The 12,609-nt window shown below is 38.9% G+C and overlaps 1 protein-coding gene across 1 annotated transcript; it reads left to right on the top strand.

The window, feature by feature from the left end:
* The first annotated feature begins 408 nt into the window (after positions 1 to 408).
* Positions 409 to 6,972, top strand: LOC111564284 (CMP-N-acetylneuraminate-beta-galactosamide-alpha-2,3-sialyltransferase 1-like). Its single transcript, XM_035945190.2, has 7 exons — positions 409 to 512; positions 1,847 to 2,127; positions 4,537 to 4,733; positions 5,000 to 5,167; positions 5,934 to 5,979; positions 6,117 to 6,145; positions 6,834 to 6,972. Exons 2-7 carry the CDS (start codon positions 1,882 to 1,884, stop codon positions 6,835 to 6,837), a joined length of 690 nt encoding a protein of 229 aa, XP_035801083.1. The 5' UTR covers positions 409 to 512; positions 1,847 to 1,881; the 3' UTR covers positions 6,838 to 6,972.
* Positions 6,973 to 12,609: the final 5,637 nt, after the last annotated feature.

Below are 12,609 nucleotides of genomic sequence, written 5' to 3'. Positions count from 1 at the left end.
GTCTGCTTCGGAGCAGACTGCAAAACAGACAGCCACACAGTATGCTAGCATAGATTCTATGGTGGCCCTATAGAAGGACACCTGCAGTCTTTCCTCCAGGTGGTTCCTCCTCAGCACCCGAAGGAAGTGGAGTCTCTGCTGTGCCCTTTAACCAGTTCTCCTGCGTTGGCTGTCCAGATGAGGTCCTCAGATCAGTGGGTCCCCAGGAACTTAAAGGGGGTCACTCTCTCCACACACCCCCCGTTAATGGATAGTGGAGCATGGTCCCCTCTATGCCTCCTGAAATCAATGACCATCTCTTTGGTCTTCTTCTGTGTTCAGCTCCAGGATGTTCCTGAAACCCCACCCTGCCAACTCCTGTATCTCCTCCCCGTACGCTGTTTCACCACTCCCCATGATGAGGCCAGCCACAGTAGTGTCATCAGCAAACTTTGAACAGCTCACCAGTTGTACTTTCTCACAGCTTCATTCTTTTCTCTCGTCTGCTGGAACTTTAGTTCATCTCTTGCCAGGTAAGACAAAATCTAACACATTTCAAATGATGATGGAAATTTATACGATACCAGTCACAAGTTCGGACACACCTTCCCATTCAGTGCTTTTTATTTATTTGTATTATTTTCTATATTGTAGATTAATACTGAAGATTAACACTTTTTTGTTTACAACATAATTCCATATGTATTCATTTATAGATTTGATGTCTTTAGTATTAATCTACAATGGACAAAATAATTAAATAAAAAACACTGAATGAGAAGCTGTGCCCAGACTTTTGACTGGTAGTGTAATTAATCTGGATTACAGTGAATTTGGCTGAATACTCATATGTAAAATCCTCAATCCAGGAGAGTAGCTATGTAGTGATATCTATGCTGTTCTTGTTCGACGCTGACATACTGGCGATTTATTAAGATAAGATAAGATAAGATAAGATACACTTTACTGATCCCACAGTGGGGAAAGTTCACCACGGGGTCAATAAAATGTATCTTTCTTATCCTGTCTTAATAAATCACCAGTATGTCAGTGTCAAACAAGAACAGCATAGATATCACTGCATAGCTACTCTCCTGGGTTGAAGAGTTCGCATATGAGCATCCAGCCCAATATTGCTGCTTTCTGTAAATTAAGTAATTAAATAAAGTGAAATATTGTGCTTTAATGCTCCCATTCTTAAATGTCACACTGATCCATGTATAATCTCTCAAATTATTGAAATTTCTCACCCATTTTTATTCAATTTTATTCAGTTATTTAAATCTGATAGGGCTTCATGCATTGGATTTTCCAGTGTCTTCTCTTTTTAAATCCATTATTAGTTTGTCAGTTTCCGATAATCTTTGTCATAGAGACATTATTTTGGCATTTGTATTTGTGTATTCGAACTGCTGCATCAAATGGATCAATTAAAACAACATTTGGAACATGGGTAATTTTACACAACAGGAAAGCAAACATTGCAGCAAAATCCACTTTGAAAATTTTCATTATTGATCTACAACTCCATTTTAGATTATTCCCCCAGACTCATAATACTAATAAAATGCCACATGAAGTAAACAAACAAGTAATTTTGATTACCAAGAGGGTGATGTTTGTTGTTCTGCTTGTTGTCATGCTATTTTATTCATAAAATAAACATTCATGAAATTAGATATTTGCAGTCAATTGCAGATGCAAATAACAGGTCAGCTTACTGACATGAACTGCCAACGTGGCTGCTTGGAAATGAAAGCTGTAACTGTAACATAAATGTCAGAGGATGCTGGCACCCAGATGAGGGACAGTATTTCATAAGGTGTGTATTGAAACCTGAATATTTCCCTGCTCGTTGCATCCACAGACGGGACACTTTCTCCATTCAAGCCACCATCCAAGATGCGTCACAAATTCACCACCAGGGTTTTCATTTTCCTCGTGTGCATCACAGTAATTCCATTTTTTTCCAACTCGTTGTGGAATTTCGCCGTGTATATCCTCAGCCCTCGGGAGCTGAGCCTTTGTGCCTGTCACAAATGTTTGAAAGAGGGGGATCCATGCTTAACAGACCTTATCAAGGAGTCTCCTACACCTTTTTTGTCAAAACAACATAGAACCTCAGAGGACGATTTCAACTGGTGGAAGGTAAATGTCAATAAACTTTAATGGCACAACACAATTGTTCTCTTTCTGTTTTAGGTACTCTGGCTGGTCCTGCAGTAAAATCTCTACAGGAATTTCACCTGAGTGCTTCATAATGAAAGTCACCGTGTGTTTTTGTCAGGAAAATTCTTCAGTGGAGTCCCGACTTCTCCAAATAAATACTCAGAGTCGTCTCTCAAGTCAGAGCAAAGTTTTACTTGCGCAAGGAATCACTTGAACAGAGCAGAGTCTGAACGAGTGACTGACAATAGGTGGAAAGAATTTCGTTTTTAAGCAGGCACATAAACAAGTTACAATGGTATTATCAGTTTCTGAGCAGCCAGTTTCAACCGGCTGCTTACAGGATCAACTTGTTATATTTCATGGTCAAAGTTAGATCATGGAAATTTAATGAGTACATTGGGTTATATAGCAGTCATATATATTGGGTTATATGAGTTCACAGTCACACAGTTTTACAGTAGTTTGAAATCATAAAGAGCATTTAGTCGTAACATAATTAAAATTTTATAACAGTTTTGCAGCAAGGTGGAGCAGCAGCTGCGAGAAATGTTTGAGTTGTTTGAGATCATTTCAAAGAAGATTACAATGAAAATACCAGATTCTATGCTGCAATCTTTTGTGTAGTTAGGCCACTTGAATCCATCTTTGGAAGAGTGGACTTCACCACTAACTGAAATAAGAGAAAAAAACAGACAGTGAGAAAGTGTTAAAACCAGGAAAGGAAAAATAAAGACGGATTCTGGTTTATTTTATCCCGGCACATTTCCCATTAATGTGGCTCAAAGTGTCATTCTGAATTTGGACTCTTCATCTCCAGTTTTACAGTTTAATTTAGCAGACGCTTTTATTCAAAGTGACGTACATCTGAGAGTAGATACAACACAAGCAAGGATCTAGTCAGGAGAAAACAACCTAGATAAAAGCCATAAAACATGTACAGGCAGTGCAGGCGCAATAGGATTTTTTTTCTTTACAATCTGTAAAATGCAATGGTGTTCAGTGAAGAGCTGGGTTTTTAGTCTTTTCTTAAAGACTGAGAGAGACTTTGCAAATTGTTGTATTGGGGCCTGTTGGCTGAGCGTAGTGAGCAGGAGGGAGTGTAGACCTGAATAAGAGAGTTCAGGTAGGAGAGAGCTGTTTTCATTGTAGGTTTGAATGCAAGTGTCAGAGTTTTAGTATTTTAGCAACTGGAAGCCAGTGAAGCAATCTGAATAGCTGGGTGACGTGTTGTTTTGGACTGGTTGAAAACCAGACGTGCTGCTGTGTTCTGGAGGCCTGGCAGTAAGGAGTTTCAGCAGTCGAAGCATGATATTAAGAGAGCCTGTACTAGGAGCTGTGCTGCATGTTCAGACAGGAAGGTTCTGCTCTTCCTGATGCTGTACAGTGCGAATCGACGCGACCGAACAACAGAGGCCACATGAGCCTTGATGGTTAGTTGGTCATCAATCATGACACCAAGGTTTCTGGCAGACTTTGTGGGTTTGAGTTGGGTTGATCCAAGCTGCATGTTGACTTCTTGTTGTATAGAGGGATGGGCTGGGATGACAAGAAGCTCAGTCTTGGAGAGGTTGAGTTGAAGGTTGCATTTTTTCATCAAGGTCAACATATCTGCAAGGCGTGATGAGATCTGGGCAGAGACAGTGTGGTCATCTGGGGGAAATGGCAGTTGCTGATTTATCAAGGGGTAATAATCATGAGCTCTTTGCAGGAGAGTCTGATTAAAAAGCAAGCAAATATTTTTGTTGACACAGACATTTTTCCAACTGTTTTAGCTTTTACTGACTACGTGGAGGACCGAGAGAGTTCAATCTTCTCCAGTTGATTTTGGGAGGTGAAACATCATCTCCAGAATACTTATCAAAGGTTCATAAGTTGCAGTTTCACAGCTGGGATTACTCACATCTATGAGAGCGGTGCAGTGAGCACAAGACACAGCACTATCAGGACGTCCTGTTTTGTTTCTGCCTGTATCCTCACAGTGAAAGTCAGATGTAGGCAGATGGATATGACTGTGATTTGGTGAGCTGCTAAGTGTCTGTTTAATTCATAATTTCTGTCAAACAGAAAACAAATGTCTAAAACAATTCATATAAAAATCGTCTCTCTGGAAAGCTGCAGGGAGCTCATACTAATGACCTTGATAAACACCTTTCACGAGCTGCTCTGTGCATCTCCTCATTTCCATGAATCTCTACAGTGGAGGTGGAGAGTGAAAAGTGAGCATCACCCACAGAGCCACAATAGACATTAATTAATGGGAGATGCATCAGGTTGAAATTAACAGAATTCTCCTTTAAGGACTGTAAGTTTAAACACCACATCTCTGGTAGGTTGAACTGCTATGTGGTAAATCGTACAGTGACATCTTCCTTGTGTTGTGCTTTCCAGCGATTACAGGGGGAAAAACGCAACTTCACTTTCTTCAGTGCAACAGTGGACAAGCTTTTTCAGATATTCCCACCTGTTCCAGATGTTTTAGAAGCCAGCCCTGACCGCTGCAGGACTTGTGCTGTGGTGGGGAATTCTGCTAATTTGAAGGGATCACATTATGGACCTCTGATAGATTTTCATGATATTGTAATAAGGTAAACAATCATTTAATTCAACATTCATAGAAGTCCCTCACTGTAGAATCACATCCTTACTAAAAAACAAAACAAACATAGCAGCTGCCTTTAAAATGTATTTTATGTTGACACTGAGATAAATTCAGCAAAATGTACTCATGTCGCTTCATGTTGACACTATGACCTCTCAGAGTTATTGTTCCTCAAAATTTACCTTGAACTTCAACTATATAATTGTGCTATAATGGCATGATATTAAATATGTATACATCTGTGCTGTTTAGAATCAACCGTGGTCGTACCACTGGCTATGAAGCAGATGTTGGGACCAAAACAACCCATCATGTCTTCTATCCGGAGAGTGCTCCTTGGCTAGCAAACACCACTTATCTTATGTTTTTCCCATTCAAGATAAGTGACTTTCTGTGGCTCCTCAAGAAACTTGATCCAGAGTAGGTCAGACTCTACTACTGTCTGTATCCACTGTATGTCTGTTGACTGTAAAAAAAAATAAAAATAAAAGTCAGTATTGGGATCCATATTTGGAGCTAAAACTTAGATGGGTAAATATAACCCTGTTGGACAGACTTGAAATGTTGACGTAATCTGCTGAACAACATCTATAAGGAGCTTTAGCTGACTCTGTGAAAAAGTACAGTAGTGCGTGTTCACTTCAGTTATCAATAGCTTCTCCAAGGTAACTTAGTTGGTTTTTCTCACTGTTTCTTACTGATTTATTCACACACTCAACCTTGTTTTGACACACAGCATCTTCAAAACCACCTTTTGATTTTACTGCCATTTACAGTACATAAGAACACAACTACTTTAACTAAGCTCCTACACATGTAGCCTCACTGTGAGCAACTGTCATATGTCATATGTCACATGCTGCAGAGATGCATGTGTTTTTATCTGCGGTTATTGGCTACATCTACCTGTTCAGTGTTGCTTATTTGTTGTTTCTCACTGTTCATCTATTCCTTCTGTCCTCTTACCCCAACCAGACGAGGCAGGTGGCCATCCTTACTGAGGTCTCTTCCTGTTCTTAGTGCACTTTGTCACTAAGTGCTCACTTAAGGTGTAATTGTTGGGTTTCTCTCTGTCATACTGTTAGGTCTTTACCTATGTAAAGTTCCCTGAGTTTAGTTATGTCTTGATTTAGTGCTGTTGAAATAAAATTAAACTGAATTGAAGAATGAGCTTTACCTCCAACAGGGAAGACAGCGCTGTGAACTCAAGGAAGATAGCTAACAAGGATCTGGTAAGCGTTTTAAATTGCCTTGCATGAAACTGATGTTTCATAGACACCTGGGTGATAAAATGTATTGCGCATTCTTTGCAGAAAGGAATGGTTTTAATTGTCAGATCAAAGGCTACAGTTTGTCTGGTTCCTATCAGGTGATGATCCTCAATCCAGCTTTCATGAGGTATGTTCATGACGCTTGGCTGGGAAAGAGGGGCTACTATCCATCCACTGGCTTTCTGACTTTTGCACTCAGCTTGCAGATTTGTGATGAGGTAGGTGGTGTGCTATTGATAGATACTGATATGAACATATGTACTGAGATCTATCTGTCTAGACTCTGATCAGCCACAGCAGTAAAACCGCTGACAGATGAAGTTAATAACACTGATCACCTCATTACAATGCAATGTTCTACTGGGAAACCTTTGGTACTGGCATTCATGTGGATGCTACTTTGACACGTAGCATCCACCTAAAAATTAGACCAATCAGGAGAGCGCTTCCCTAGCAGGACAATGAACCTCATCACGTCACAAGGTCTTCCTCAGAATTGCATGAGGAACATGACAAAGAGCCCAAGGTGTTCATTTAGTCTCCCAGCTCTGTAGATCTTGATCTGATGGAGCATTTGTGCACCACAACAAGCCCAACCCTTGTAGACTTTACAATTTTTCATTGTGTAGGGCAGAGTAGTTGTGCATGCTTGAGCAGCATCGTAGGTGAGCTGGTGTGCTAAACATTTCATTGATGATCAGAAAGATATTTTAATGTTGTTGTCTCTATCTGTCCGTCCGTCCGTCCGTCCGTCTGTGCCATGTTCTAATTATTTATCTGCTCTGAGATTCAATATGTATTTTCTGTTTTTCCAGGTAAATGTTTTTGGGTTTGGAGCAGACAGTGATGGAAACTGGAACCATTACTTTGAACAACGTAAATACAAAAACCTAAAAACTGGAGCCCATCCTGGAACATATGAATATCAAACTATTGAGAAGTTACATAATAAACAAATGATCGAATTTTTTAAAGGATGGTAATTTTTTTCTTTTTTCTTTTAATAACATACACATGAGCAGCACAAAGTGAGCAGCTTTGGCCTTTTCACATGTACTAATGGAAGGTTTTATTTTTAAGTTGCATAGTATGAAGTCCTGTTGTATGATGCTTAGTGTACAATATACAGCTAACTGACTAAAGCAGGAAAATTACTGTACTAAGCCAGCAACTATGGATTTTTTGTGTGGGTTCAGTATCTAGTACATTCTGGTATAAAATGCTCATTGTTCTGATTCACTTGGTTATTTGACTTTGGTAATAATAATTTAATAATAATAAGCATGAGAGTATTTGGGCTGTGACATGTGACCTTGTTGAACATATCATTTGGAAATCATCGGTCATGGGGTGGGGTTTTATTTGTCTGTTATATAAGCAATGATTATAATAACAATAATCATCAAATCAATAAAGTTGGAACTATTGCTTAATTTCTGTTGCTGTCTTTATGGTAATTTATTTTTCAGCACAGTTTATTTACCTTTACTTAAACAGAAAGTCCCTTTGAGATTAGAGATCTCTTTTACAGGGGGACCAGACCAAGGTAGCAGCCATACAAAATGTAAAAATTATATAAAATAAACACATGATACACAAATAAACAATAAACAGTAAAACAATAAAATAGGTTGACAGCTATTCAAGGACATTCCTCCTTCATTGTATTCTTTATGATATTTTTAAACTCATTAATGGATATGAATGTTTCTAGTTTAAGAGATTACTCCATGACTATTGGTGCATGATACGGAAATGCTGTTTTACCACAGTCTGTTAGAGTCCAGGAAACATTCAAAAGTGACAATTTGGAGGTGCGCAGACGATGACTACTAGAACTGAAAGTGAGAAGGGTGCTGAGGTATTCTGGGAGTTTGCCCAGCAGAACTTATCAGGTACAAGATCTGAAAACAGGAGGGAGCACAGATCTACTTCGTTTTACCCCACATTTTGAGGCAAAAATAACTGCATAAACTGAAAAAATTATTTTGACCCTTTTTCATTTTGACAAATCAAACTCATTTTATAATGTTTATGTGGAACAGAGTCAGTGAACTCAATCAGGCAACTAATACGTCCATTAAATATTGATGATCGTCCTCTGCCTGATATGCCAGCCTTAGCGTCTGAGCTACACCAACAACTCCTCCTGCTGCCAAGATGCAGCTGAGTGTGGAAGCAATGTGTGGAAGAATTCTTCCTGTGCTTGTGTGGGAGTTCTATAGCTTCTTTCCACATTCAGGTTAACTGGTGACTGTAACTTGTCTGTTCAGTGCCTCAACTGCTCCTATGTTAGGTTAGATGTTCTGCATAACCAATTAAAACTACACTCAACAGAAGTAAAATGGCTGCCTCTTACATTTACTAAAGTGTAAAACGTACTTTGCAAATTATCATTTCATGTTTCCAAGATCTATGTGATGAAATCAGGCAGGTTTTGCATGATATTCAACAACTTTATATGTACAAGATTCATTCATATTGAGATAAACTGAGTCAATCACGATTACATTCCAAAAAATAACTCTTTGAATAAATGGTAAAAAATAGAAGGTAGTATTTTCACACAATTGTGTGGATTTCTTGTAGCATTAAGCAGTTATTTTGGTCCAACTGCTACATACTATATATGTAGTAGTTGGACCAAAATAACTTCAAAAGCATTTGCCCCTCTACAGAAATCTTCTATTTTTGCATATTTGCCGCAGTTAAATATTTCAGATCTTAAAACAAATTTTGATATATGACAAAGACAACCCAAGAAAGCACAAAATGTAGTTTATAGATGATGAGTTTATTTTTTGCGGAAAAAAAAATACTGTCCAGCTCCATCTTGCCCGATGTGCTACTACCAATTAACCAAATGACCAAATTCATTTGGCAATTGGGTTCACTTTCACCAGTCACACTCGCATATGATTACTGCCAGGCTTGCTGAATCTAAACATCACTAAATTGAACCTGTCTGGCATTGTGAAGTAGCTAAAGGGTTTCAGAAAGAAGCGCATGATGCCACGTTCTAAAGACATTCAAGAACAGATGTGAAACAAAACCACTGACATTTATCAGTCTGGAGGGTTACAAAGCCATTGCTGAGGCTCTGGGACTCCAGAGAACCACAGTGAGAGACATTATTCAGAAATTGAGAAAATATGGAACAGTGGTGAACTTCTCCGGGAGTGTCCGACCTACCACTAGTTCTCCAAGAGCATTGATATCTAATCCAATAGTTACAAAAGAACCACGACAAACATCAAAAGATCTGCAGACCTCACTGGCCTCAATTAAAGTCCATCTGCGGAAGGAAGACACAAGGAGAAAATGGCATCCATGGGAAAGTTGCAAGAGTCAAGCCACTCCTGACTAAAAGGAACATAAAAGCTCGTCTGGCATTGGACAAGAATAATATTTGGATGAGTGCCAAGACTTTTGAGATAACATCCTGTGGACTGATGATTAAAAGGTGGAAGTTTTTCGGAAAACACGGGTCCGTTACATCTGGTGTAAATCTAATACTGCTTTCCACAAGAAGTACATGATACGAACAGTGAAATATGGTGGTGGTAGTGTGATTGTTTAGGGTTGCTTTGCTTCTACAGGATCGAGACAACATGTCGTAATTGATGGAGCCATGAATTCTACTCTCTGTCAGAGAATCCTGCTTGACAATATACACCCATCAGTTCATGACCTAAAGCTAAAGCAATGACAATGACCCGAAGCACACAAGCAAGTCCGCCTCTGAGTTGCAAAAACAGAACAAAATTAAGGTTTTGGAGTCCATCCAGTCAATCCAATTTAGATACTTTGGCAAGACCTTAAAGGGCAGTTCATAGTCAAAAACCATCTAATGTGACTGAATTAAATCTATTCTGCAGAGAAGAGTGGGTCAAAATTATTCTATGGTGATGTAAAAGACTGATTACAAAGTGTAACAAACATTTAACTGTGGTTGTTGCTGCCAGGGGACCAACCAGTTATTAGGTTTAGGGAGGCAATTACTTTTTAACAAGGGTAATATTGATTTTCAATAAATCTTCAATAAACCATAATTTTAAAAGGGCATTTTGCATTTTGTTGGTTAACTCTGTATAATATTCAATATATGTAAATATTAGTTTGATGATCTGGAATATTTAAGTGTGAGAAACGTGCAAAAATAGAAGATTTCTGTCAAATACTTTTGCATAGCACTGTACATTGTTATGAGTTTGTGTGGTGTCTTGCCCAGTTTTGGTGGCCATATGTTTGTGAGGGGACTTTTTAATTCATGAGTGACCACAGTGAAGGAAATAATGCTTAAAACACATTGATCAGTTCACTTGAGTTTTGTGTCTTGTATTTTTGGCCATTTCAAACTTGTTTTGTGGCTTTGTGACTGCAAATTTGTGTTGTTTTGTTGTTTTTCCATATGTGTCTATGTGATCACTGTTGGGACACTGGTTGATTAGGCTGAGTGGCTACAGCTGCTGCATCCGACGCACCTGCTGGAGTGATTGGTGACACTCCTTTAAAAGACAGACTCTTGAGCTGTTCAGATGGGCTCCGACTTCAGAGAACTGCACATCATATTTCTCTGTTCGTTTGAGAGCGGGTGTCAAAAAGCTCTCTTGTGAGAAATAAAGCCCCTTTGAATTGTGTTTACACCCTAAGTACACTTATTTCACCCTCCCCTCCTTTTGTTTGGTTTTGTTTATTATAATTCTTCCAGCCATTTTGGCTGGCTTAGTGGGTGATAGAGGCAATCTACCTCTATCACCTTTCCGAACCCATTTTGTGACCTTTTGTTTGGTTTATTTGTGTTGGGGTTCTTTGTTTTGTTACGGTTTTCCTTTTGATACTTTAATAAAGTTTGGGGTTCTGGGTATTTTCCTGGGGTCCTGCTTGGGAAACGTAACATTCCATAATATATTTTGACATATATTTTAAATTCAAGAAAGTTAATGGAACTGGCACAATCCAAAATACATTCCCCACTTTCACAAAAAAGAAATTATGTTCACTTGAGGTGTTTTTGCTTTTTTTTTTTTTTTTTAAACTTTTTCTCAAAACGATTACTACACATAATGTGGATGAAAACATATTTTTCAAGTAAGTTCTGACATAAAGAACAGGTAGCTCACATGATCAATTTGAGTTTGTCTCCAGACAGCAGGAAACATGTCCGATACCAGCCAACGTGAAAGAATACAATTGTTGCCAGGTTCTTTTACTCAATGTCTACCGTTTATGTGTAACAGAGCCTCTACTGCCACCTACTGATGATACTATGCAGCCGAGTTGATTTGCGCCAAAGCAGATAATGGAAATGTGTCCAATTTTCTCTCTTTAAAAAGAAAAAAAATGCAACAAAGTTCGCTTTTAGTTTGACAGTTAGATGGACACACGACAACTGTGAGTCACAAACAGTTTACATCCAAAGGTACAATTCTTGTGGCTCTGAAGAAACCTGAAATTTAAAGTTAGTCTATTTTATACAAAGCACAGCAATAATAGTTTGTTAGTTACATCTTTTTGTATAAGCACAAATGTGTACAAAACAAAGGAGAAATTTGGGATTACACGTTGTCAAAGAGGTTTGCATCCTGGTCTGGACCTGGGATCTTTCTGTGTGCAGTTAACATGTTCTCCATGTGCTGCAGGGGTTTTCTCCAGGTTCTCCAGCTTCTTCCCACAGTCCAGAAACACGCTGAAGTTAACTGATAATTCAAAGGTGTGAATGTGTGTTTGTGGATGGATAGATGTTGTCAAAGACACCTATGATGAACTTGGGACCACAGTGAGGAGAAAGAAGACTTTGGCCTCCTTCTCCACCAGAAGAGAAAAGGGCCTATAAAAGAAGATAGAACCACTGAAAAAGGTTTGTAAATTCTAGAAATTTTTAAGAGAGCTAGGTTATGTTTTAATTTAGTGAGTCTTTTAACACACTGGGAACACATGACTATGTTCACAAACATTAAAAAATATATTTTTGCATAATATGGCCCCATTAGGATGAATAAAGAAAAAAAATCCAACACTGATGTGCAGCAAATGAAAAAACTAACAAACAAACAAGAGTAAACTAAATCATTTTGCTTGGGCATCTGAGGATTGTGGTCCTTTTGAGGTGGGTGGTTTTGTCTTTATAAATGTACAGTGTGTAATGAATGGAGGGAGGTGTTAATACTCGGCTTACTCTCTTTTTGGCAAATACTTGTATAAACAGTTTCTGCTTGGTTTGTGTAGAGGTCATTACCGTGCTGGAGCCAGGCCAGTGTGGTTGGTGGGTGGGTGGGTGGGTGGGTGGGTGGGAGCCACTGGGTCCAGCAACGGCCTTCACTTCAGGACTGCACGTCAGAAAGATACATAAATTAAACTGAGCACATTTTTCCACTGCATGCATGAATACTTGAGGAGAAATTGATACAATTTTTATGCGCACAAACAAAGTATAACCATATAACTTGATTAACCTCACAGGTTTCATCTCTTGGCAAATCAGTGCCTGGCCTCTGCAACAGCTTCATCAGTGAGGTTTTCCCCAATTATGAGAGCCAGGAGTTCATTACCTGGAGTCAGTCCTCAGTGGCAGCTATGCTTAGCCGATGG

The sequence above is a fragment of the Amphiprion ocellaris genome, chromosome 15 (genome assembly GCF_022539595.1).
Source record: "Amphiprion ocellaris isolate individual 3 ecotype Okinawa chromosome 15, ASM2253959v1, whole genome shotgun sequence".
Classification (NCBI taxonomy): Eukaryota; Metazoa; Chordata; class Actinopteri; family Pomacentridae; genus Amphiprion; species Amphiprion ocellaris.
This window is presented reverse-complemented; position numbering and strand designations above follow the sequence as displayed.

Bases quoted from the DNA above. Each gene is read 5' to 3' on its own strand.
- LOC111564284 (XM_035945190.2), top strand. From the start codon at position 1,882: ATGCGTCACAAATTCACCACCAGGGTTTTCATTTTCCTCGTGTGCATC. The intron at 2,128-4,536 runs GTAAATGTCAAT...TGTGCTTTCCAG, and splicing joins ACGATTTCAACTGGTGGAAG to CGATTACAGGGGGAAAAACG. The intron at 5,168-5,933 runs GTAGGTCAGACT...TACCTCCAACAG, and splicing joins CTCAAGAAACTTGATCCAGA to GGAAGACAGCGCTGTGAACT.